Below are 27,077 nucleotides of genomic sequence, written 5' to 3'. Positions count from 1 at the left end.
TGCGGTAAGTGCCACCATGGGGAAGTACAAGGTGCAATGGGAGTGCTTCATAGGGTAATGAACTTAGTCTTAGGTTTACCTTGAAGGATGCGTAGAGCAAACCAGGTAGAGAGAACAGCCTGGGCAAAGGCATGGAGGCACTAGTGAGCCTGGGTCATTGGAGAAAGGCAAGTTGGTGGGTTTGTCTGGAACACTGGGGTACGTGACTGGTGGTAGATGACAGGAGCCACCAGGTTGGAAATGTCAGGAGGCTTGCTTGTCATTGTTAAGGAGAGAGTACTCTATTTTGGATGGATGAACCTGAAGCACAAAATAACACAATCAGATTTGTATTTTAGAAAGATTACTCCAGCAGTGCTGCGGAAGACTGATTGGAGATCGATCAGACTAGAAGTGGTGGAACCTGTTAGCAGGCTTTATGATATTCAGGCAACAGACAGGGAAGGCTTGCCTCACAGTAGTTGCTGTGAGGATGGTCAAGAAGGTGATGATTAGCAGCCTAACAAAGGTGCCTCTGTCTGAAAGAGATAAAGGTGGTGGGAGTGGGGTAGATCTCTTTGTTAGGCTCTAGTTTGTGTAGATCTGCAAGCCTACTTCAGCAGTCATCTTGCTCTGTCCTCCCCATGAAGCAAATGGAATTAAGTGTTACTTGGAATAAAGAAGGGCAGAAAAGAAGACACTACAGGGTTGACTTCTATTTAAATATTCACGAGGGCTCTGGGAATTTTCAGCTAGATTACCTCAGTTCACCACTCTGTTTCTCTCTGTTAATATTTAACTTATTACTTGTAATCCCCTAGATGCCCACAACAAAGTGGAATTTAACAGCATAAAGGTTTTTTTTTTTTTATCCGGGAGACTGCTGCTTAAGGATTGGGAAAATTAAAACCTGACGAATGATTGTGCACATGGTCAGGTACTGGGCCTCTTCAACCATGTTGTCAAATGATGCGTGGTGATTCAGACACAAGGGATAAAATTGGGGAGAATTGCGTATATCCTCTCTCTGACACACACAGAGATGCACATGTGGGTGATAAAACGAGGGTGTGTCTGCCTGAATTGTCATCATGATTGAAGTAAACAGGTAATATTTACTCTAACTTAGAAAATAAAAAGTGCCTGGTTGCAGTGTTAGCATGCACACTAGTTTTCTATGCTACATAATACATTACCACAAACTTAGGTGTTTAAAAGAACACGCTTCTATTGTCTCACAATTTCTGTAGATCTGAAGCCTGGCCATTGTTTAGCTGGGAGCTCTTCTCGGGGTCTCCCAAGCTGAAATCCAGGCATCAGCCGAGCTGTATCCTCATCCAGAGGCTCAGCTGGGGAATGGTCTCCTTCCAAGCTCTGTCAGGCTGCTGGGCAGGTTCATTTCCTTGTGCCTGTAGGGTTCATGGCCGCATTGTGGCTGCTTTCCACCTGTGACCTCTAGATATGCTTTTGAAGGGCTCACCACATTAGGTCAGGCCCACCCAGGATCATCTCCCTTTTTATTAACTTAAAGTCAACTGATTAAGGACTTGAATCACATCGGCAAAACCCCTTTATCTTTTCCGTGTAACATAACCTAATCACGAGACCGAAATCTCATCCCCTTTACCATTTTCTGTTAGAAGCAATTCACAGATTCTGCCAGCACATGACAGGGGTGGGGGGATTGATCTAGGGTGTGACTTATTGGAAGTCATCTTAATGTGTGTCTGCCACAGTGTGCTACAGTTTCACTTGCATAAACGGTTGTATTGACAGATAAGTATTTAAACCGTTTTTTTTTTTTTTTTTTTTTTTTTTTGGTTTTTATATTTATATTTGGTGGTGGTGGAAATGGACTTTATACAGAATAAGTGCAGGTCGGAAAGGGGCAGTTTGGCCTGTGAAGCTTTCCTTACCTCTAAGCCACATCCACGAATGACTGAACCAGTTTGCAGCTGGTGAATGCCAGGGTTCTGAGTGGGAAGTGAATAGCACGGCTTCTTCCAGCTCTAGGTTTTTCCTCGTGGGAAGGGAAAGGTTGTGGCTAATTTTCCCTTTTCTGTTCTTGGCATCTGAGATTTGGCACAACAACCTGAAAAATAATTAACATCTGATGTGAATAGCGCAAAGAGAAAAGAAAGCACTTTATGACTAATCACGTCTCCAGACAAATTATTTTGATTTTTTTTTTTCCCCTTTGATTGTTTGTTCTTCCCATTTTCAGATGAGGGGTGGTGAGGGAGATATAGAGAAAATGGAGGTAGTGTTCTCTACCTGTGTCTGGCTGGAATGGGAAGAGAAGAGGAACAGTAAATAGGCCACCAGATATGCTAACTGTCAGACACACAAACACAAAGCCCTAGTCAGTGTGCAAGGCTTTCTTGTCAGCATAACTAAGGCCGAGGGCCCGTTCGCCTGTTACGTGATGGAGTTCCTGCTACACTCTGAGCAGTGGTGTCATGAAGGGAGGAGGTGAATCTTCCTAGATGGGAGAAGAGAGAATGTAGCAAGGGGAGTCTTCGATGTGATGAAAATCTATAGAAACCTGGGCCTGGATTGGGAAAAGGTGTTGCAGGATAGCGAGTGATTAGGGCCCAGAAGAAGGAACCAGAGCGGCTGTTGCTCAGAAAGCCCACCAGGGTCAGCAGGAAGCCAGCTGGAGGGTGTGCTTCAAACCCTTTGTGGGCAGTGACTCGGTTTTATTATTTGGATTCACCCTATTGGACTTGGTGGGTCAACACAGTTTCTGAAAACTATACGTGGACTTCATCATCCTGTGGTGAGCTCCACTTTAACTGGTCCTGAACTGCCAGGCCAAGGACTAATCAGTTCTTGGGAGACCCTGTGGCTTCTGCCCTTATAATCCCACCCTTGCCTTTGCACCAGCCAGGGCTAAATCCTCATTGTTTTGAGTGGATTATTTCTCAGTAATGTGAGAAACGCTCACAATAAAAACCGGGACACAGGACTTGAGCAGGAACTGAGGCAGTTGTTTATTCACAGATCTGCAGCTCTGGGCGCAGCCTAAAAGCCAAATCAAGGTGCGCGCTGAAAAGATGGAGCTGGCTGTTTTCATCCCTAATGCAAATAACCTCCGTCCTCCTGTCCCCCTTCCCCTCCTCCTCCTTCCCCATTTCTCCATGCTGGATACTCCAGAGCTACAATCTAACGCAATTATCTAAATTAACTGAAGGTGAAAATTAACTCAGGGTGATCTGGTTATAGGTCTGTCTCCAGCTCTCCTTTGAAATTTCTCTAACTTGTTTGCTGGGGCTAACTTTGACCATTAATAGCCTCTCTGTAGTAGAGCTGATTTCCCCTGCCTTGCCTGGCAGTTCACTTTTTACCTAACACTCATTACTGTATCAGAGTTTATTTTTCTATCAAGGGGAAGCAGGAAAAAGCTAGACACTCTTAACTTGAGGACTAGAACAGAAGAAAGTTCTTCCAGGTCTTCAAGCGAGGTGAGATGTTTCCTCTGAACAGTTCTTGGGAGTAAGGCTCAGGCGTTGATATGTATAGTTCTCTGTACTCCTGTAGAGGGAGCTCATCCTTTGGCTGGGGTGGGATGGTATTTTCATGTTTTGCCCAAATGTCCCCCTTCCATTATTTGTCTTTTTATTGCTGATCAGCAAAACTTTCAGAAACACTGGTGAAGGCAGTTTTCTTGACCAGCCATATTGGTAAATACCGAGTTAACAGCAGTAACAAGAAACGAATTGTGTAGCCGTAGGAAGCTAAAAAATAGCACTGTGTTTGGTTTTCTGGGGGTTGAATTTATCATTATAAGTGAGTAATGCTGGTGGCAGAAGGACAGAGCTCCAGTAAGATGTGTCAGTGCAAGAAGCCTGGAAAGACCTTGGCAAGACTGCAGTTGGGACAGATTGGAGTGTCTGCCTGCTCAGAAGTGTGAGCCATGCGGACGCACGGAGGACACACACCTGTGCGGCGCAGTCTGTACTGGCTGCCCACTGTTTCCAAAGCAGTGCTTTTTCTGCTTTAGGTGAATTACGCCTTTACTATGTTGATGTCTGGCTATCAGTGGTATAAAAACAGTAGCAGACATTTGGTCCTGGGCTTCATTGATCTCTTAGGGCTGGGAGGAGCAAACCGAGTCAGTCGTGCTTTTTAGAGGAGCAGACACGCGCCCTTCCTCTGATGCCTTGGCGGTTTGGGACATTTCTCCCACGACTGAGCAATCCTTTACGGTTTGAGCTCTTACTAATCTCCTGTCGTGCCTCCAGACTTCGCATGCTTCCGCTTAGCTCTTGCTGATTACGAAGAACTGAGTACACTGTCTAGCACACAGTAGTCACTTGGGCAGTATTTTTATAATTATTATTTCTTTGCAGGCTGGTATAATAACTTTGTGATGCTTTATTTCCAGTTTTTACCATTCTTTTCCTTTGAATTTACATTGATCTGATGGGCACAAATGATCAATCAGTTCCTATTCTTCTGCATTATGCCAAGAATATTTCTTTTTAAGTGATCATTTCTCTATTTTATCTATTTTCTCACTCTCATTTTCTCAATTTTGTTCATGTTGTCTGGTTCTCCTGGGCATAATTTTGCCACTTTGAAGATATTTTTCTTAAGTTCCTGAGTATGATGTCTGCACGGGTGGTGGAGTGAGTGGGTGAGAGGTAGGAAGGTGGTAGGGAGGTGGTTCCCAAGGGATATGCTATGAATTTCTGAAATAGGGTCTCGGGTAGCTTGTTCATCTCTTTACTTGAATATGAAAACCTTAAGTCTGGTAAATAACTCTGAAAATAATTGGGCAAATCCAAATATCTTCTTCACAGAGATATTAATTTATGTCTCCCATTCCTTCTTTATATCACACTTTCTCCACTTACCTGTTTCCCTTTTGACAAGAGAACCAGAACTACTGCTAGTCTTAATCCTTGGTAGCAGCGTGGGGAGGGGGCGGGGTTATTGACGACAAAGGTGACCCCATGAGGGAGGGAAAGTTTCAGATGACAAATGAGTTTTTCTAACCTGTGCTCACATTTGGGGCACTGTGTAAATCTATTAGGTTATGATTATGTTAATATTGACAGTTGGGTAGTATAATAAGAATTTCTATTTTGTTTTCATTAAACACCCTTGAATTTTAATTTCTCTGTATTTTTGTCTATCCTCATTTAGGATTATAACTGGCTAATTTATTTCTCGTGTCAGTTAAAAGTTAGGAGGTATTAGCACAAATTAAGGGTTGAAGTTATTTCTGTTTGCTTGTCTAAAATGTGACCAGTGCTTATAGCTTTGAATGAGTTGATCACGGAAGCTGGGAAGGGCCACAGATGAGTATGACACCTGACAGGATTGGCTTTAATTTCATTTTAATCAACTGATTGATTAATTCCTTGGAGCCTTGTTATTATTTCAGCACACTCTCATACCTGGACAGCGGTACTGGACCCTATGAAGCCTGGTGGACCTTACGAAGTCACAGCACAGCAGACTTCTGGGAGAAGGAACTTAACCCTCAGAGTTCATGATGTCTTATTTGGAGATGTCTGGCTTTGCACTGGGCAAAGCAACATGCAGATGACAGTTTCACAGGTAACTTGCAGAGTCTCAGTGATAATAAATAACGCTGATGTTGAGGAAGAAGAAAAAGAAGGAGGGGGATGGGGCAAGGAGGAGGAAGAAATAGAAACCTTTTTTACCACGTGCCAAGATCTGTTCTAAGTGCTTTGCACATTTGGTTTAATGACTTTATGAGGTAAGTACTCTATTAGCATCTCACAGACTAGGAAACTAGACCACTTAGGTCAAATTTCCTGCCTCAAGTCACAGTTAGTAGTGGAGTCTTAGTCAGGGTGGGTGTACAGTTCGTGTGCCGCGCACGCTTTGCTCACCTTTCTGGGCTAAAGGCAGAAGCTAGAGCGTACCTGATGGTGATGGAGATTTCATAACAAATGGAAGACAAAGTAGCTTACTCTTCTTTTCGATTGGTCTTATAAGATGAGCTTCTGGAGAGAGCCCCAATTTTGTTTTAATGCTGAGCAGCTAATACACTGTATATCTTTTGTTGTCATGGAGACTGAAAAATTAAGATTGAATGTTGGCTTCGCCATATACTAGGGTATGGCTTGGAGCAAATCACTTGACACTTTTGAGACTTTGTTTTTAAAACATACTTTTAAAAATGTGCTTAAATGTATATAACATACTGATCATTTTAACAGTTAAGTGCACAATTCAGTAGCATTAAATATAGAGGGTAGGGCAAAAATAGGTTTACAGTGCATATGGAAAATAATACAACAATTAATAAGTAATACAAGAATAAGCTGTGTTTTGCATACTCACCTGTAAACCTACTTTTGCCCACCCTGTACTCACAATGCTGTGTGTACCCATTACCCTATCTATACTCAAAACTATGTCATCATCCTCAGCATGAACTTCGTACCTAAGCAGTAATTCCCCCTTTCTCCTCTTCCAGCCCTGGTAACATCTGTTTCTGCTTTCTGTCTGTGACTCTGCCGATTTGAGTTCCCTCCTGTCAGTGGAATCATACAATACTTGACCTTCTGCATCTGACTTATTAAGCATAATGTTTTCAATGTCCCTCCTTGATATATGTTGTAGCATATATCAAAATATTACCCCCTTTTATGGCTGAATTGTATTCTATTATAGATGCCACATTTGTTTATCCATTCATCTATTGATGGACACCTGGGTTGTTTCCACCTCTTGGCTATTGTGAATAATGCTGCAATGAACATTGGTGTGCATATATCTGTTTCAGTCCCTGCTTTCAATTCTTTTAGATATATACCTATGAATGGAGTTGCTGGGCCATCTGTTAGTTCCATGTTTAACTTTTGAGAAACCACCAAACCATTTTCCACAGTGGCTGTACAGTTTTATATTCCTGCAAGCAATATGCCAAGGTTCCAGTTTCTCTACGTCCTCACTAACATGTGTTACTTTCCACTTTTTTTATTATAGCCATATTTGTAGGTGTGAAGTGTTATCTCATTGTGGTTTTGATTTGCACTTTCCTAATGATATTGAGTATTTATTGGCCATTTGTAAAACTTCTTTGGAGAAATGTCTGTTCAAGTTCTTTGCCCATTTTTTAAATTGAGTTGTTTATTGTTGAATTATAGGAATTCTTTATATATTCTAGATATTAATCACTTGTCAGGTATATGATTCGGAAATATTTTAACTCATTCTTTAGGTTGTTATTTCACTTTCTTGAGGGTGTCCTTTGATACACATAAGTTCTTTGTTTTGATAAAGTCCAATTTATGGATTCTTTTTAGTTGCTGTTGTTGTCTATGCTTTTGGTGGCGTATTCATGAAATTGTTGCCAAATCCAGTGTCGTGGACATTTTCCCCAAAGTTGTCTTCTAAGAGTTTTATAATTTTAGCTCTTAAGTTTAGATCTTTGATTCTTTTTGAGTCAGTTTTGGTAGATGGTGTAAGGTGAGGGTCTAACTTCATTCTTTTGCAGGTGAATATCGAGTTCTCTCAGCACCGTTTGTTGAAAAGACTGTCTTTTTCCCATTGAGTGGCCTTGGCACTCTTGTCAATAATTAACCATACATATGAGGTTTTATTTCTTGGCTTTCTATTCTATTCCATTGAGCTATAGGTCTCTTCTTACACCAGGACCATACTGTTTTAACTGCTGTGGCTTTGTTAATAAGTTACAGAGTTGGGAAGTGTGAGTCCTCCAACTTCATTTTGCTTTTTCAATATTGTTTTTGGCTAGTTAACGTCTCTTGAAATTCCATATGAATATGAATATATGTTTTTTTCATTTCTTAAAAAAAAGCTATTGGAATTTTGATAAGTATTGTGTTTGAATCTGCAGAGTCGTTGGGTAGTATTGACATTTTAACTTCTATCATGAACATAGGATGTCTTTCCATTAATGTCTTTAATGTTTCATAGTTTTGGTATCTTTTACCTCCTTAACTAGATTTATTCTCAAGTGTTTAATTTTTTTAGATGCTATTATAAATCAAATTTCTTTCTTAATTTTCTCTTAGGGCTGTTCATTACTGGTGTATAGAAACAAATGATTTTTGCATGTTGACCCTCTACCATGAAACTGCTGAATTCATTTATTAGCTCTAGTAGTTTTCTCATGGGCTCTTTGGGATTTTCTCAATGTATAGACGCATACCATCTACAGACAGAGATAGTTTTATCTCTCACCTCTTTTCTTTCCCAGTTGGATTTTTTCTTTTTTTTGGTCTAATAGCTCTGGCACGAACTTGCAGTACAATGTTAAATACCAGTGGTGAGAGCTGAGATTCTTGTCTTATTCCTGGTCTCTGGGGGAAAGCTTTCATTTTTTTTTTTTTTTTTTTACTGCTGAGTATGATGTTAACCATTCGGCTTTTCATAAATGTCTTTTATCATGTAGAGGAATTTCCCCTCTATTCCTAGTTGTCTAAGAGGTTTTCTCATTAAAGTATGTTAAATTTTGTTAAATGTATGAGGCTTAGTTTTTAAGACATAGTGATTATATTCGACCTAACTAATTTATAGGGCCATTATGGAAGAGTAAATTATTTTGTTTGTCTCTAAAAGACCCTTATAAATTGAAAACTGCTGTCTAAATATAAGAAATCATTATTTTTCAACTTTTTATTATAAAAATTTCAAGCACACACCAAAATTAAGAAAGTTATAAAAACCTATATACCCATTTACCTGGATTGACAGTTATTAGTATTTTGCCATACGTATTTGGTTTATCAATCTTTTTTTTTTTTTTTATGGTGAGCCATCTCAAGGTAAGTTGCAGACATCTTAATACTTCATTTAGATGTCACATATCAAATTGACATATATATATTCATATGTCAAATTAACTTGTTTGTGTATTATATATATTTTTGTGTTCACAGAAAAAGAAATAATAGGCCAGTGATGACATTTTTGCTCAGCGTTGCCATCGCCTGTGATTTCTTTTGTTAGTGTCAGTTGTTTTTTCTTTATTTCAGTCATTACCTTTGCAGACGAGCTGTTATTCCTCCTTTATTTTAAATATGCAGAGGCACCCCTGGGCTCTTTGTACCGGCTAGAGCTCTGGGAGCAAGAGCAATGTGTAGGCTTCTAAGTAGGGATGGGCACATACAGTGCATGAAGGACCAGGTGGGCCCATCAGGAGAATGCCGACTTGCCCATATGTTGGTCAGTGATGGAACGCCCCTTGGGTGTTCCTGTCTCTATTGCTATTAGAGAGTAGGGACCCTCTGATAGACTATGAGTGAGGTCTCTTAAGTAAAGCTGTATAAAAAGGACATTGGAAAAGTTATCAAGGGAAGCAAGCCTCTTAATAGCTGTATTGGCATTCTAGCACGGCATACGCAGGAGAACAAAAGTCTTAGTGCTTTCTGTCTTTAGCACTCAGATTTCTTTTGGGGATCGACTCTACTTTTAATTAAACACAAAAACAGCCTAGAATAAAGAGAGTGGATTTCTGGATAGGTTGTGGTGGGGTTAGTGCTCTGGGCCTCAGTTGCGGTTGCTTTATTGGTTTAGTGGCAGCTATCTGACTTAAAAATAAAAGTAAGGAAGACCACTGTTGTTTCATTTAAATTAGGATCAGGGTTGGACAATGTAATAAGTTCATAGGCATATTTAAACTATATCAACTTAAAATATTGCTGAAAGATTAGTAAATATTTTTTACGCAGTATCAGCAGTCCAGAGATATTAGCATGAATTATTTGGCACATTTGAAATTGAGATTAATTTTTTTTGTTTATCTGTATTTTCTGACTTTTTACATAATGAGCATGAAATAAATAACTATAATTTTTAAAAGAAAGTTTTAAAAATAAGAAATTGATATTGACTTAATCTCTTAAATATTTATCAAAGACTCAGTTTACAATAAAGAGTCACATTACATAAATAAGATCTTAGGCTCTGGCTGGTGTGGCTCAGTTGATTGGGCACCAGCCTGTGAACCAAAGGGTCGCTGGTTTGATTCCCAGTCAGGGCACATGCCTGGGTTGCAGGCCAGGACCCCAGTTGGGGGTGTGCAAGAGGCAACCACACATTGATGTTTCTCTGCCCTCTCTTTCTCCCTCCCTTCCCCTCTCTCTAAAATTAAATAAATAAAATCTTTAAAAAAAGAATCTCAGGAATAAATAATTTGCATTATTGACTGGCATTAATACATTCTGTATACTTTTAAAAAACAGATTAAGGACTTGAGATTCTTCCCTAGCTTTTTCTCTAACACTCAGTTTCTTCTCAAGTTGATTTTTATTTTCCTGCCTTTTTTATTATCTACTTCTATGTCTTTGAGAAATATTTAAATTTGAGATTTAAAAACCCCTACAACCAGACCATGATCTCAATCAATTTCTTTTAAAAACATTCTAAAATTGAGTCCTTTCACATACTTTATGATTTCTTATTTTGCTTCTATTGCTTCTACTCCTTATAGTTTCTTATTCTTCTTTTTTTTCCAACTAATTACTAAATAATGCTACTAAGGAGATTCTACCCTGGACCTGTCTATTCATTTCATTATTAATTTTCTAATTTAAAATCTAAATGCTTGTGTTTATGTCTTCTTAACCAATATTTTATTATCTATTGCTTCCTGCCCTACTTAACTATATGGGAACCCTCTGAATGTAAATGTTTATTAAGATGAACTTTAACTGGACTCCCTTTTAACATAAGTAAAGGGAAACAAAATTGAAGTTGGAGCTCTTGATAGAAAACATGGTTTTACATAGAAGTGGCATTGCTGTTAACTCATTAATGAAAACAGCACTTTCCTAATGCTTTCATTGCGGTTCTCTGTTTGCAAAGAAAGGCATGGACCAGATCTGTTTTTATTTACAGTCAGGTTCTCAAGAGCAGCCTATGTCAGGGGATCGCATCCCGTTTTCTGATGAGCTGAGTCAGCGTTTGATTGTTAAGAGTGAACACATTCTTTCTGCCTAGAATTGACTCTAGCGTCTTCTGCATTAAATGAAGGCTACAAACTCTGAGATATAGGAAAACAGAAAAACAGATTTCACCTGACACAGCCAAATGTTAATTTTTTATTTTTTGGTTTTAAATCTTGTACTTAGTTTGTATGACAGCATTTTAGGTGCTGACAGTACCAAAAGCCAAGTTTTCTACTCTCTTAACACTCTGTAGGACTTTATTTTTGATCAAAAGGATTTGGTATGTGACTTATACATTATTCCTTTTGCTCATGTCCCCCCACACTCCCCCCTCTCGCTACACACACAGGGTGTCTGTCTCTTTTTCCTTCCCTTCCTCCATGTGCCTTTTCTGAAGAGGTAAGGTTTCCACTATAACCTACCACTCTTTGCATTCAAATGAAGGAAATGGCAGATTGTATGCCCATCTTGTTGTTAGGGTGAAGTGGAATTTTTAAGTTGAGTGTTATTTATAACACTGAGTGAGATGTTTATAAATGGAGAAAAGTCTAAATGTTCATCTGTCGCCTCCTCAGACAGGGTAGGTCTTAAGACTTGGATATTTCTAGTTAATCTCAGAAGAAGATGACCAATGTTAGACTGGAAATGCAGTTTTCAATATCTTGGCAATCTCCACGTTCCTGCTTTACAAGCAGAGAAATTAAAGTCCAGAAGAGAAGGTTCAATAGCACATACAATAAAAGATTCACGGACGTAATGCTGGATGGCTTATTTATAGTCATTCCCCCAGCTTTAAAACTGCTATATTATATTGTAGTGGAAGGTGCGATGCAGAACGCACGCGCGCACGCGTACCCCACCGCCCCCAGCCTTGCTCCCCATGCAGACCCCGTGCCAAGATCCTCTGAGGAAATAGATTCTTGATGTTTCTTCATTAATTCAAGAATGCGGTGTAAAGGTTACAAATTGAACACCGGTGAGCAGCTGCTTTGATGGCGAACTGGCCATCCCTAGGGAGGCAGGGTTGCTCCCTCTCAGCCGCAGCAGCCTTAATGACTTCAAATACCTTGGTGTTCATTTACATCCTCATTTAAATACTTGGTAGAAAAATAATTACACTGAGGTGTTTGATGAGATGAAATTTGATCTCAGCAGATGGAGTGGGGCTTCCCCTTTCATCAGCAGGGAAACCATTTGTCATTTAAATGAAAATCTTCCTGAAATCTCTTTATTCCTAAGCTTGTTGCCAATATCCCTAAGGAAATGGCGTCCATCACAAAGGCTTGGTGGTACTGGGAAAGGAGACCCATTTCAGAAGTAACTGTCATTAGGTACAGCAAGAATTTTCTCCCACCACCCATTTTCGTTCTGGCTTTCTGTGGCTTTCAAGTTTTGGCTTGAAATAACTCACAAATGGGAGTTTGAAAATGGAAGTTTCTCAGCCAGTGGTTTAGAGCCAGTTCTGTGTGCTGGTGACAGTACAGGAGAGCGCCAGCCACCCCGACTTTGTTGGCCTTTCAGTACTCTACAGTGTTAGCAACGGGTCTAAAAGACGAGTGACATGTTCGCCATGCTGCCTCCCCAAGTTGGCATCTCATGCGCCGAGGCGCTTGAGTTCCTAGTCAGTGCGGAAGCCAGCGTGGGTGGGGAGAAGGGAAGCGGTTCCATCCACTGTTTCCATGGGAGCAACAGACGATCCTTAGCGCCTAGGGAAGAACTGAATTTCAGGAGAGGTGACTCTTTATAGGTACTTGCTGTTGAAAAATAATTTCTCTGCCAGAATATACTGTGAGTGCCTCAGCCTGCCCGTACTCCTCTGATGTTTATCTTACATTAAACTTGCCAGGCAAGGTCCTGAACAAACGGATCTGGATTTCCTATGGGATTTTCCTGAGACTGTATGTAATCGGGGTCCTGATAGTGGGAGGACCAGTAACCCTGACAGGCTAGAGCTGCTGCTACCCAGGGAGGATTTCAGGGTGTCGCTTCCATGGTGACCGAAAGAGCCATTTGCGTCTGGCCATCTTATTGACCACAGCAGGCTCAGTGGCAAGTCAAGAGGCGATGAGGGGGCAGCGTATTTTAGTGGACTGCTCTATGGGTGCAGTCTGGCAGCTCCATCATTTCTCTTACAGTGTGGGCTGGAGGGCCAGCTGTGTTCTCTGCGGTGGGCGGGAGGGAAGGCGAGCCAGCTGCGCACTCTGTCGCTAGCGGCCAATGGCAGGTATCCAGCCTCCTGGGCTTCTGGCTGTGGCAGTCCTGCCTCAGCTGGAGCACTTGTTCCCTGAGGCCAGTGATAACTGGGCTTCCTGACATTCCTGCTAGCCCTTTGTTTTGGGAAAACCAGACTAGTCCAGGGACATAGAGACATGACAAGAAAGAGCAAACACACAAATAAAGCAAAATAATGTACTTGTGTTACATTCCTTTTAAAATAAAAAAAATAAGAAATCAGGATTAAAGGAGATAGCACTTATGCATAAACTCATAGAGGGGTGATGCCCAATCCAACCGAAGATGAATTGACACAGTACAGACCACGCACATTCTTGTCCAGGAAAACTCTGAGTCCTGGGTGAGAGTTCATAAAGTGATTTGGGAAAAAGGGATGTGTCTTTGGATGGACCCTTTTCTTAGTTTAGTTTCTTGGAGCTGCTCTCAGGGGTCACCCTGAATGCTACTTTGCAAATTGCTGTGTCTCCCCAGCTTTTCTTTGGTGATTGGCTAAGACCCAGATGAGAGAGAACATAAGCATTTTGAGACTGATTTCAGTCTGTTTCAGTAGTTCAACAAGCATTTCTCAGGTGTGTTTCTTTGAAATCCACGTCTCTTATGTAGTATGGGTTACACAAGTCTACCTTCCCATGGCCTTTTTGGCTCCATTAAGAAAAAAATTTAATTCCCTGGCTTTATGTTATCGGATACTTTTTCTGAATAGATGTATATTTGCATTTCAGGATATCACAGTGGTCTAGTTGACAGTGGCTCTTCTTTAGCCTAAATCACGCCATTGCTCCTCTCATCTAGTACAGACTTGCTCTCTGAGACCTCAGGTTTTATTGCAGTCCTATCTTCTTTGGGGACATGATCCTTCATGATCTCTTTTGGCCAAGGTGGGTCAACATGACTCACACCAGCCTGTCATTGGTTTTGGTTATTCATTTGATCTTGATACACTGAAGGCTCAGTGGAGCTCTGAAGGCTGTGTTGACATAACAAACATCCAAACCTGTAGAGAATTTTAATGAGTTTATTTGAGCCAAACTCACAACAATTGCCAGGAAGCAAAATCTCAACAGATGGAGAAAATGCTCCAGAGAATGGCAGGTTCTCTGCTTGTTTTACACATTAGAATTGGAGGAGGAGATGTTAGGAGGGTTATACGAAATCCTCCATTGGTGGTAGATTGAGGGGGCAGGAGAAAGCAAAGCGGGGAAAAACCTGGAATTGGATAAAAAGTAAAATGAAGAGACACGTACTCCTTTTACATTGGAGGGTGCAGGATAGTTAATGAACAATTACAGCACACAGAGGGGGTATGTGGGGAACAGGACAACACGAGGGTTCTGTGGGTTCCTGCAGTAAGTGTGCCGTAGGAGGTCTAGGAAAGGAGAGTCCTCTGACATTTCAGAGCTCTGTTATCTTCTATGCAAAAAGACAATAGACAGGCTCATTTCAGGTCAAGGTTGGCCTTTGTCAAGGAAGCTACAGGCCTAGGGCTGGACTACGCATCGTGACTTGCATTTAGTTGGGAATTTTTACTTTCAGACCATCCTATGTGGTTGCTTCCTGCCTCCGAGTTTGTAGGGCCCACCACACAGGCCTCCCCTGGGCTTGTCGGCTTTAGTAGGGTGCCCCCTTTCCGGCCACTGTTGGTAGTGTTTAAGAGGCAGTCAGATAGTTGACCCCCTGCTAAATAGGTCGGGGTAGGAAATGACACCCCTTTTTCTGTTTTAGGTATTGAATGCTACACACGAGCTGTCTGACACCGCTGCCTACCAGTCTGTCCGCATCCTCTCCGTGTCTCTGGCTCAGGCAGAGCAGGAGCTAGAGGATCTCGCTGCAGTTGACTTGGAATGGTCGAAGCCCACCTCAGGTGAGTGAGTGCTGGAGCACATGCCACTTATAGAGAGGGAGAGAGGGTCAGTGCCCCAGGTGGCGCCTACCTATTTATTACGATTCAGCCATCCCTTTTTCATTTCTGACTTTCCACCCCATTCCTGATGGGAACGATTTCCTAAGTTTATTCCCAAGACTCCACTGGTGAGTCTTCTTCCTTGCCACAGGCAGACACCTCCACCTTCAGCTGCACTGAATACATGGAGGCCATTCGGCCTGACCCCTGCCAGCACCTGTCTTCAGTGCCTCAAGGCCCTGCTCTCTTCTTCCTTCCTTTGTTTCTGTGTCTGAACGCACTGGCTGGGGCCCTCCCAAGGCTACCTCTGACGCAGACTCTTACTTCCTCCGGGGCCTTCTTGCGCCCATAGCACTGTTCTTTCACGCACTGCCCATTCAGCAGGAAATCTTTATTTCCTGGCTGTGCTGGGCCCCAAGGGGACAGCTGTGAGCCAGACAGGCACAGTCCCTATTCTCAGACCTTAGCTTTTCTTTTATGATAATGAAACAAAGCAAAACCGAACAAAACACCTGTCACACATGCCTTTTCTATCTCTCCCCTTTGCTTTGTTCACTCTTTCTGGAACATCGATTTTTCCCCATTCTTTTCACTGCCTTTCCATGTGTTTACTCTTTAACCCTTTATAGTCTGCCTTCTGCTCCCATCGCAACAACTCACTCACCTCAGAGTGACTGCTGTTCTTCTAATGATACATTCTGGTTACCATGACAGCGCTCAACACTGCTGACCACCCCTTTTAGGGAGCTTGCATTTCTGTCCGCTTGTGCGGCGCTTCCCTTCTCCGGCCTCCTCCTCTGTCCTCTCCCTGCCTGTGGCTCTGCCTTCTCCAATTCCTTCCTCTTTCTAGTTCCTTTTCTTTTTTTTTCTGTAACCTCCATTGCTCCTACATTTTCAAGTGTTAATTAATTCACCAAATATTTAACCTCCCACTATGTGCTAGCACGGCAGTGAGTAAAATAGGCCAGGACATCTGATCTCATGGAGCTTGCCTTTTGGAGCAGCAGAATATAGAAAATGAATAATAAAACTAGTACATTTTATAGGAAGTGTCTGATATTATTCAGTATCACACTATCTGAACTCTCCCTTTAAGAACTTGGGAACTAAATTTATTTTGGTAAATTTTTGGATGAATCTTTTGGTCTATGAACTTTCACCACATGTTATCCCAAACTCAGGAATCCCTGAGATTTGGGTAATGTGTTTGTACCTTGCTATCACCTCCCTTTCACTCTCTGAACTCAGAAACCAAATAAATTTGAGGATATGAAGGGGCAGGTAGGGGGTGATGTGTGCTAATGAGGCCAAATAAATAAATAAAGTGCGTCAGGGACTCTTGGGGCTGGCATGAGTGGTGGCTTCCAGTTTGAATGGCCGTGCGAGTCCCAGTGAGAAAGGTGAGACTTCAGAAATAGCCTGAGAGAGGTGAGGCAGAGCAGGTGGCTGAGGAGGAGCTGGCAGGCAGGTCCGCCTCACAGTTCAAGTCAGTCCCACCTCTCCTGGTGTCACCGCTCTCTGCCTGCAACTGGGACCTTTCCCGAATTTAAGGACTCCGGTAATTAGATTGGATCCCCCTGGGTAATTCAGGATTCTCTCCTGTCTCAAGGTCTGTAGCCCCAAACACATGTCCAAAGTCCCGTTAGCCACACAAGGGAGCATATTCACAGGTTATAGGCATTAGGGTGTGGACACCTTTGAGGGGCTATTCTGCTTATGCACAACCTCATTCTTCAGCATTTTCAGTGGCTTCTGTCTTCTTTACTCCGGGTGGGACTTGCGCCTCTGCTCCAGTCTTTTCTTCCTCTTGTAACCTACGCTGTAGTCAAACGCTTGCAAACGGTTTTCCTATTCTATGTGCCTTTTTATCATTTTTTTTTTCTGCCTTGAATGCCAACTCTGCTTATTAAACTTCTGTCTGTCCTTCAGGGCTTCCCTGCCTTTCCCTCTGTCCCTCTTGGTTACCTTTTCCCTCTACCTGCACATCAGAGTCTAGCTTTACACCAGCCCCCCCACAGCCACCCAACACCAGCCAGCAAACACCTGCTGACTCTGTTAGGCCCAGACACTGAATAGGGTGAACTAAACTGGTAGTTCAGTGGGGTAAGGGAAACACTATGCAGAGAGTATTGTGGAAGCACCGGGAGGAGGTCAGGCTTTATTAGGCTTTTCATGATCCAGCTTTCATTTTATATTGGTTCTTTTGCTGTTCAAACCCCTTAATATATGTTAGTAACTCTTGAGGCACTGAACACATATTTTGCCATACATTTTATTCAGCTGAATAAATGTCTTATTTTGTAGAATAAAAAACCTATGAGGAGAGGTTTCACGCTTCTCCTTTTCTTTATAGTTACTGTTACTAACACCCTGTAGAAGTGTCTGGCCCCTAGTAGGTGCTCAACCAATTTTAATTGATTTCAAATTGATTCAAAGTCCCACTATATCACCATCACCTTGCTGAGTGCCAGAGGTAGACTGAACTCAGACCTTTAGCGGTGCCAGGCCAGTGGCCTAAGCAGAGGAGCTCTTGAACAAATGTGAGACGACGGCTCCCGCCAGCTGAGGGTGTGTGTGCACGTTCCCCTCTTCACCTGCTTTCCTCTCACACGGACGTTGCCCACTCGTTGGGGTGATGGTTACTGGGCGGGCTGTGCGGACAGATGGTTTCTGTTGCTTTCCCTTTTAGCCAGGCTTCCCATTACTTATTTGTCTGTTTTCATCACCATAGCTGTGAAACTGGGTATAAAATTACTCAGAAAAACAGACACATTTTCTCTCAACATGCTCCTTGCTTGCTTATTCCTTTCCTCAGAGCCACATGGGGACAAACGGTGAGGCCAAGGTAGAGGTGAGGTGGGGAGAGTGTAGCGGCCCGATGGCCTTTCTGCCCCTCCCCTACTGAGCAGGTCTGTCCGTATTCCTAGGTTCTCAGGAACCCGGAGGTGTTAGGGGAGTATGGGGGGAGGCCTACTTGCCTGGCTAGGGAGCTTTGGCTCTCAGCTAATGAGACAGTTGCCTCTCAGTCTTATCCTACTTTTGGAAATTCTTAGGAAGGAACGCAAGGGATGACCCACCCCCATTCTTCTCACCTCAGCCCATCTTGTACCTGCAGTTTGTAGCTGTCTTCTTTTCCCCTGACTCTGTAACTGTTTCTCTGAACAGAAAACTTAGGCCACGGAAATTTCGAGTACATGTCAGCAGTGTGCTGGCTCTTTGGGCGTTACCTGTATGACACTCTGCAGTATCCCATCGGGCTGATCTCCTCCTCGTGGGGTGGGACACCCATCGAAGCCTGGTCATCCAAAAGATCACTGAAAGACTGTGGGGTCCCTAAGCAAGGGTAAGAAAGCATCCTCCAGTCCAGGAGCAAACCTGCCAGGAAATTATATAAGAGAGAAGGATCATGGTCTCCTTTGGGGAGTCAAGTATGTGTTAAATGTCCAAATATGTATTAACTTATTCCATGCACAGGTGAGCCATTATTTCCACTGTCATTACCACCCCAGTCACCTGAGAATATGACAAGAAGCAATTATGATTCTTTTCTTAATAATAATTATAGCTAATGCTTGCCAAAAGCTTTATGCTAGAAAATGTTATAAGCAGTTTATATATAGTAATTCATTTAGTACTCACAACAACCTCTTGAAATGTAGACACTATTCATTTACTGTAGCTAAAGATATGAAGTCTGAGAGAGCTTCAGTAACTTGCCCATGGGTAGATGAAGTCAGTGGTAAAGTGTGGCTTCCATGTCTGTGCCCTTATTAACCACTGTGCTGTATTATCTGTAAACATACAGTGTAGCAGGAAGGACAAATAGATATATAATCAAAGAAATGTACTGTAGACCGATTATGAAAGTGCGCTTAGGAAAAGATGGATCAGGAAGAATACTTGGTGGCGGGATGGGGGCTGGAGAATGGGCTAGTGGATAAAATCCTGATATTCATACAAACATGGAGATGAGCAACATGTGACCTGCTGTCACAGACAGTGTCCCATCGGTTCTGGGAAGGCCTCCGGGAGGAGGGTGGACTTGAGCTCTTGGCGCAGCTTGGGCAAAGGCGTGCCTGTGTGAACACATCCAGTTTTAGAGCAGAAAGAATCGCCCGTGGGAAAGTAGGAGGAATCTGAAGCCAGGCTTCCAGATCTCTTGGCAGGGATAATTCCAAGGATGTGGGGAAGTGGGCATTCTCATATACAGCTGCTGCAAGTATAAATTCATACAAGTATCCACAGAGAAATTTAGGAGTACGTTGAAAGCCTTACAAAATGCGCCTTTCTGAGAATTTATCTTAAGGAAATACTTAAATCTGTATGTAATGATTAAATATAAGAAAGAGAATCATGGCACTGCTTAAAACAATCTAAGTGTTTATCCATTGAGTACAAGGTAAAGAAATGTATTGCCTGTGTGAGAGACTCCTAATAAAACATTTCTCTCTGTGGTTTTAATGACCTCATCTGGAAACTGGGATGGCCCACTCTGAACTCACAGAAAACTGGCTGATACACTTACCCTGGGAAGGACCTGGAGATGAAGTTCAGAGACTATTCATGTTTACATGTGAAACAGAGTGGTTCAAAGTTAATTCTGTGCTGCATCCATCAGAAGTTTGCCACAGGTGAAAGCTGGATAGATGCCCAGCTTAGGGATCTAATGTGATCAGTCACGAGTTCTCTTCTGATACTTGTGCCCCTTACTAGTTCCAGGTTCATTTGTTCTGATTCTGTAACTGGTCCCAGTGAATACTCTGTTCTCTGGAATGCCATGATCCACCCACTGCATAACGTGACTCTGAAAGGCGTGATATGGTACCAGGGTGAGTGTTCAGTGTGCCCTTTCTTCATTGTATCAGTTAGCTTTGCTGCATAACAAACCATCCTAGAATTTAGTGACTTAAAAATAATTTTATTTAGCTCACTTTTCTGTGGGCTAGCAGGTAGTTTATGTGTCTGGGCTGCTTTGGCTGATTTGAGTTGGGATCTCTTGTGTGTCTCTAGCCACCTGGTGGGGTGTCTGATGGCTGGGTGACTTAGAATGGCCTCTCCCTCTTGTGAGGACCAGGAGCTCTCTCTGTGCTGGGGTCTGTGGTTCCCATGTGGCCCCCCCGTCCTTCAGCAAGCTGGCTCAGACTTATTCATTGTTTACATAGCAGTCTCAGGGTTCCAAGTGTATTGAAAGCAGACCCCTAAACTGAAGCACTTTTCAAGTCTCTGCCTGTATTATGTTTGCTGATGCCCTATTGGCCAGGGCAAGTCACAAGGCCCGGCCAGAGAGACTGCAGGAAGGCCCATTTCCTCACGGCGTGGGTGGAGCCTGGGGAGTTACGTGTGGTCTACCTCCAGCTCCTCTCACAACTCGTACTGTTTTCAGGGGAGTCCAATGTAAACTTTAACAGGGACCTGTACAATTGCACATTCCCTGCACTCATTGAAGACTGGCGCCGAACCTTCCACCGCGGCTCTCAGGGGCAGACGGAGCGCCTCTTCCCGTTTGGGTTTGTTCAGGTATGTGCCGAGGGGAAGGGGGTATGGACCGTGCTGTGGGGGTGCGCTGTTGAGACCTCCTTACTGGAACCCATATTTCTCCTATTTTCACCCTCGTAGCCACTGGTCAAGAACTGAATAATAAGAGTTAATTCATCTCTGTTCACTGATGGGACAATTAAATCTTTTTAAAAAGTTAATACGTAACTAATATTTCTTCTTATTAAAAAAAGCATTACAAAGAAGGTGGAGGGATTAGCCAGAGAACATATATGTGTAACCCACAGACACAGACAGCAGTGTGGTGATGGCCGGGGGGCGCAGGGTGAAGGCTGGGTGGAGACAGGCAAAGGGGGAAAATGGGGACATCTGGAGTAGTGTCAACAATTTTAAAAAAGGGGAAAAAAAGTATTACATGTTTATTAAAGAAATACTAAACAAGCTAAAAACATTTGTAATTCCATAATCCATAAGTAAGCAGGCTTTTCTCCTCATTATTTTTGAAATAGGATCCATACCATAATACTGTTCCATGTCTTGCTTTTTCTTTCTCATAATGTCATATTGTGAATATTGTTTTCATGCCCATAAATATTCATCTTAGGCGTAATTTATAATGATGATAGAGTATTCTGAAATATGGTTATATTATAATTTATTCAATTAGTCCTCAATAGATGGGCACTTCGGTTGCTTTAAACATTTTGCTTTTATAATTAGTGACATGTTTATATTCCTTGTAGCTAAATCATTACATACATGCTTAATTATTTCCATAAGAGAAATTCCCAGAAATGAAATTGCTAGGTTAAATGAAATACTTTTTAAAGCTTTAAACATGTTCCCAAATTTCTCTGTCAAAGTTTATGAATTTGTATAAATTTATACCCTTAGCAACAGTGTGTGAGAATGTCCCCTTCCCCACACCCTCCCCAACTGGTGTTATCCCTGCCACTCCTTAGAATGAACCCTGTTTTCTCACTCCCAGCCATTGTGCATGCCCTTCACCTGAAACAGCCTTTCTCTCCCATACATTCCTAGCTAACTTTAAAAAAGATTTTATTTATTTATTTATTTATTTATTTATTTATTTATTTATTTATTTATTTATTTATTTTTGGAGAGAGGGGAGAGGGTGAGAAACAGTGATTGGTTGCCTCTTACAGGTCCCCAGTGGGGATCTGGCTTGCAACCCAGGCATGTGCCCTGACTGGGAATCGAACCTGCCATCTTTTGGTTGCTAGGCTGATGCTCAGTCCACTGAGCCACACCAGCCAGGACCTAGCTAACTTTTAATTATTCTATAGGTTTCAGCTTGGATATAAGTTAGGAAGCCTTCTGTGACCATCTGAAGTCTGGGTTAGACACCTCCTTCCCCCAGTGGGTGATTTTTTTGCACCCTCTCCTTCCCTTTATCCTTGCTTGCCGATTGCACGTGATTGTATTTTCCTGGATCACTTTTATATCCCCAGTAATTGGCTGACACTTATTAAATGTGGCCTAACACATGAATAAAATATGCATCAAGAGAAAATTCTGCTCTCAGCCTTGTGCAGAAGGAATAAACACATTTAACAAAATTCATAGCTCCTTGCTTCACCTATTTTTATGACAACCTCTGAGACCTAGACTTTTTAGTAGGGTGGTAGCTCTGACTTTGCTGGAACATAGGAATTAAACAAGTAAGGGGCTTTAAAAACAAGGCCCAACTCACAGCATAATGGTGGAATGGGCTTCCTTATTTGAATTGGACGTAAGACTTCTGGGCAGCTGCCTCTGAACGTCCACGAGCTCCTTCTTCCCACCATCCGCCCATCCTCTACCTTGTCCTACTTCACCATACTTTTTTGGGATGAAGATTTTTATAGATATTCTTTTCACTTATAATTACTTTAAAATCATTTTTCTTTTATTTTGACTTTGAAACAAGATTATTCTGCTCATTACTATTAAAATAGCAACTCCTGTCACCAGCTCTGTGTTACTGTTGGTGGAAACTACATTTAGATTTGAGGTACTTTTTTTTGTCTCTTAGCCTGTATACATGGTGATTTAAATGTGACTTCAGCCACTTCAAACCAAAAGTATGTATAGAATGCTTGTGATATGTGAGGAACTGTGTGAGGTCTAGAAACGGCATGTATCAGAGAGACCTTGTCCTTGCACTTAGGCCTTACAGTTTAGTAGAATCCCCTTGGCCTCTGGGCTTTCACTTTACATCATCAGCAAAAATATGTGGATTACTCGTGAAAAACCAAGACTATACACATCTACCTCCAAAGGGAAATATCAAACAGGATAATACAATAGCCAGAGCATGGAGCTGAAGCCGGTCTGCCTGATTCAAATCCCAGCTCCCACACTTCTTCAGCTATGTGATTTTAAACAAGATATCAGACTTCTTTGTTATTAAGTTTCAAATGAGTTAATTCATGTAAAGCCTGGCACATGACAGATAATGTTAGTGTTTGTATTTATCAGTGAGAGAAGTCAGAAAATCTGGAGGCGCAGTTGGTCTGTCGGGAAAGATGAGGTTTGGGGTTTGAAACAATTGTTGCAGTAACTGGAGCACAGGGAGAGATGACGGCCTCAAGCTCTGTGGGTAGACCAGGCCCAGACACACGTGTCGGAGAATTATTCGTGGAGAGGTGACCTGAAGCCTGGGAGGGAAAGGGAGCAGGAGGCGGCTGGGTACTGGAGTCCTTAGGACTATGCTTTCTTAAAAGGGGTTTGGAGGCCGGTGGAACAGACTTCAGACTGCAGTATGTTATTTGTAACGTCCTCTGCCACCTTTATGGTCTTCGGCTATTACATGCTGTCTTAAGCAGCAGTATTTGTACTCAACACCGTGGGAGACCAGACTGTGTCTCAGCAGAGAACTATTCGGTTGTGGAGTTTGCTGGTGCCCCCATGTGGCCGGTGTGCACTAGTGCAGCCATGAATTGGAGTCTGGAACCGCGGCAGGACTTCTCAGCGAAACTGCCACTTTGAGAAAACTTCCTTGGCCTGAGTGACTGCTGTTAGCATTTCTCCCTGCTGTGCTTCAGGCTGGTGCTTACCGGAGATCTTCCCGGTGGCCTTGTTGCTGTGCACTGGCTGGTGACCAGGGTTCCACTTTCAGTCTTCTGGGAGTCATGTGGGAAGAAGTGGGGTAACTCACTGATCTTTCTATTTCATTTTCTAGTTTTCAGAGATTCCATTGTGAAATGTCAGCACCTTTTATCATGTCATAGGTGAAAGCCAGTTTTTGTAAGAGATTTTATTAAGATAATTGGGAATATCCTCTACATTTTGTATCATACCCGCCAACATAAGAAACATCCAAACCCAGAGAGAATTTTTATGAGTTTATTTGAGCCAAACTGAAGACAATTGCTGGGAAGCAAAATCTCAGCCGAGTGAGATTTGCTCCAGAGAATGGCAGTTTTGCAGTTTATTTTATACATCAGAATCAAAGGAGGAGATGTAAGGGGTTACTTGCAATCCCTTGGTGGTAGATTAAGGAGGTGGGAGGAAGCAAAGCAGGGACATCTCTAAGACTGGATGAAAAGTGAAATGGAAAGACACATACTTCTTTTACCTCGGTGGGCACAGGCCAGTTGAGGCCGACGTTGGCAGCACAGAGGGAGGGTGTGCGGGGAGCAGGGTCACAACAGCGAGGGGTCTGTGGGTTCCTGCTCTTGTGGGGAGCGGTGCCTGAGGGGCCTGGGAAAGGGGGTGTGCTCTCACCTTCCAAAGCTCTGTTATCTTAGGCGCAGAAAGAGGGTGGATAGGCTCACTTCGGGTTAAGACTGACCTTCGTCAAGGAATCTACAGACCTCGGACGTCACTGCTCGCCAGGACTCGCTTGTGGTTAGGTGCTTATGTTCAGACCGTCCCGTGTGGTTACTCTCTGTCTCTGAGTTGGTAGGGCCCATGCAGGCCTCTCCTGCACTTGTCAGGTTTAGTATGTGGCCCCTTTTCCGTCCACATATCCTTCATACCTTATCCTTCCTACTACTAGCGCTTCCTTTCCTCCCCCTTGAGGATATTCTCAGTATATGGGTGAAAGCGGCCCTTTGAGAGGTACATCATATGAGAAGGCTCCATTGGTCCCCCCGTACCAGTTGTACATGATCTGCGCCCCCTGCTTCCATTGCCTCCGCCCTCATCTCCTGGTTTCCTTGGCCTCACTACACCACCTCAGCCACACTGGCTGCCATACTTGCTTCAATCACAATAAGGCTCCCACGCCAGGGCCCGCCATTTTTGTCCCCTTTTGCCTGGAAGGTAATTTCCTAGTATATTACTTTTCTATCACTACATAACAAATTACTGCATATTTAGCTGCTTCAGACAAGGCTGTGAGATAGCACAGTTCCCATGGGTGAGGAGTCTGGGTATGTGGAACTTAGCTGAGGCCTCTGCTCAGGGCTGCAGTGAAGGTGTTGGATGGAGCTGGGGTCTCATCTGGAGCCTGGGGTTTTCTTCCAGGCTCCCATGGGTGCTGACAGAGTCCTTTTCCTTGAAGCTGTAGAAGTCATGGCAGCTCACTCTGGAAAGCCAACAGGAGAGACTCTGACTTCTAGGCCCTCTTTTCAAGGGCTTGCCTGGCTGGGTTGGGTTCATCACAATACTCTTGCTTTTGGTTATTTTGAAGTCAGCTGGTAAGGGACCTAACTTACATCTGCACAATTCCAAGCAGACGATTCAGATGTTACAGATTCTGCACGATGGATAGCATCCTTTCTCTTATGCTCCCATGCTCAATTGGATGCCTGGTTCTTTCCGTCTGTCTTTCAGATTGCCTTATTTCTAACCATCATCCCATTCCCAGTACTACCTGTCCAGGTTAGCGCTTTCTCTTTCGCGTTGGAATGTTATAGTACCTTCTGAACTAACCAGTCTCTCTGTCTTTTTTTCTTCACAGATCATTTGTATGACTACTAGATTAATCTTTTGAAATCATCTTTTTATCATGTTAATAGTTTCAGAGGCTCTCTAATTTTTAAAATTAGGGAAATTCACATGACCATTTTAAAGTATTCAGCTCAGTGGCATTTAATATATTCACAGTGCTCTGCACCTTCCTCTCTACTGTGGTTCCCTGTTGCTTACAGGATAAAGTGTAAACTCTCTCCAGACACTTGCCTTACTATCTTTTCAACCTTGTCTTTCCCACGTACGTTCTCCAACTAGATGGCACTCTCTCTCTCTCTCTCTTTGAAAACTGCCTTTATCTTCTACCTTTGCATCTCATAAGGTTCTAACATGGGACATACGAGCAGTCCCATTTGTAGTGACTTCTCATATTTTCTGTGCCCATCCATTTTTAACGTATTTTGATGTTATGTTTTTTTATAATAATATTTTGTTCTAAATGTAGAGCACTCACTGTCTGTGCCATCAATATAACATTTAACCCACACTATTTTATAGCATTTTTATTAATATTTCTTATATGCAGGTCTGTCCCCCCAGCAAAGCTGTGAAGTACTTGTACTAGTTAGCTACTAGGAAACAAATCACCTCAAAACTCCATGACTTAAAATAACATTTATTATTTTAGCTTACATGTCTAGGCAACTGGGGGTTGACTGATCTTGGCTGAGCTCCACTGGGCACTTTCAGATCTCTGTGGTCAGCTGGGGGCTCCGCTGCCAAGTCTGGACTGCATTAGATGAGGCAGCTCTGTTCCACATCTGTCATCCTTCTCTCAAGACGAGTGGAATAACCTGGATGCCATTCTCATGGTGACAGCAGAAATGCGAAAGAGCAAGTGGAACCATGAAAGGTCTCTTGAGGCCTAGACTAGGAATTGACGCACTGTAATTTTCTGTTTCATCAACTGGCCAGATCTGGCCACATGGCTGAGCTCAGAGTCAAGTGGTGGGGAAATAAATATACTTTTTCTCTTAATACAAGAAACATAAGGTCATAGGACAAGAGGATGTGGATATAGGAACGTGTAAAGAATTAGGATCTTTGCTGCCATTTGCCCACACACTCCAGGGCAGATTCCTATTTGCTTTCCTACACACTGAAACCAGAGAAGTCGGCATTCATGCTGCCTGTCACTACCAGAACCAATAAGTAGAGGCAAGGATTGAATCTTTATGGGCGCTTTTCTGATGGTCGGTGGAATTCAGGGAAAAGTTTAATCAAAGAAAAGCTGCAGTCCGGCAGTTTTTCTAGCATCCTTTCATCTGTTGACCGGTGATTCTTTATCTGCATCTGGAGTGGCAGGAGGCCCCTTCCCTGGAGCACAATGGCTTGCAGTCCTCCTGGGGCACAAAGGTTGAATTGCCTGTGGTCTCCTGGAGTCAGGATGGATCTACTTTCAGTTCCTGAAACAATAGCTTTTTACATACATTAATCCCTACATATATAGTTAATAAATGTCCTGGCTGGTTTGGCTCAGTGGGTTGAGCGTTGGCCTGTGAGCTAAGTGTCGCTTCCAGTCAGGGCACATCAGAGAAGGAAAACTCTGACTCCAAAAAACCTCCGCTGCCTTGCGGCATACCTCTTCTGGGGAAAGGCTAAGGGAGTAAACCCCGACAGAAAATCCGGAGCCGGAGTCCCTAAGGCGG

At 42.8% G+C, this 27,077-nt stretch overlaps 1 protein-coding gene across 2 annotated transcripts in view; it reads left to right on the top strand.

Annotated features, from left to right (window-relative positions):
• The window catches only part of SIAE (sialic acid acetylesterase), a 35,921-nt gene that overhangs the window by 4,395 nt on the left and 4,449 nt on the right, over nucleotides 1-27,077 (top strand). The window contains exons 3-7 of one of the 2 annotated variants that reach the window (XM_090257672.1): nucleotides 5,372-5,547; nucleotides 14,835-14,973; nucleotides 18,178-18,355; nucleotides 19,726-19,841; nucleotides 20,396-20,529. In XM_090257672.1, the coding sequence (XP_090113798.1) occupies nucleotides 5,372-5,547; nucleotides 14,835-14,973; nucleotides 18,178-18,355; nucleotides 19,726-19,841; nucleotides 20,396-20,529 (743 nt within the window). The remainder of the gene's footprint in view (nucleotides 1-5,371; nucleotides 5,548-14,834; nucleotides 14,974-18,177; nucleotides 18,356-19,725; nucleotides 19,842-20,395; nucleotides 20,530-27,077) is intronic. The other variant, XM_090257673.1, reaches the window with a different exon arrangement.

Source organism: Furipterus horrens, unplaced genomic scaffold (genome assembly GCF_987537825.1).
Source record: "Furipterus horrens unplaced genomic scaffold, mFurHor1.1.pri manual_scaffold_11, whole genome shotgun sequence".
NCBI classification, from domain to species: domain Eukaryota; kingdom Metazoa; phylum Chordata; class Mammalia; order Chiroptera; family Furipteridae; genus Furipterus; species Furipterus horrens.
This window is presented reverse-complemented; position numbering and strand designations above follow the sequence as displayed.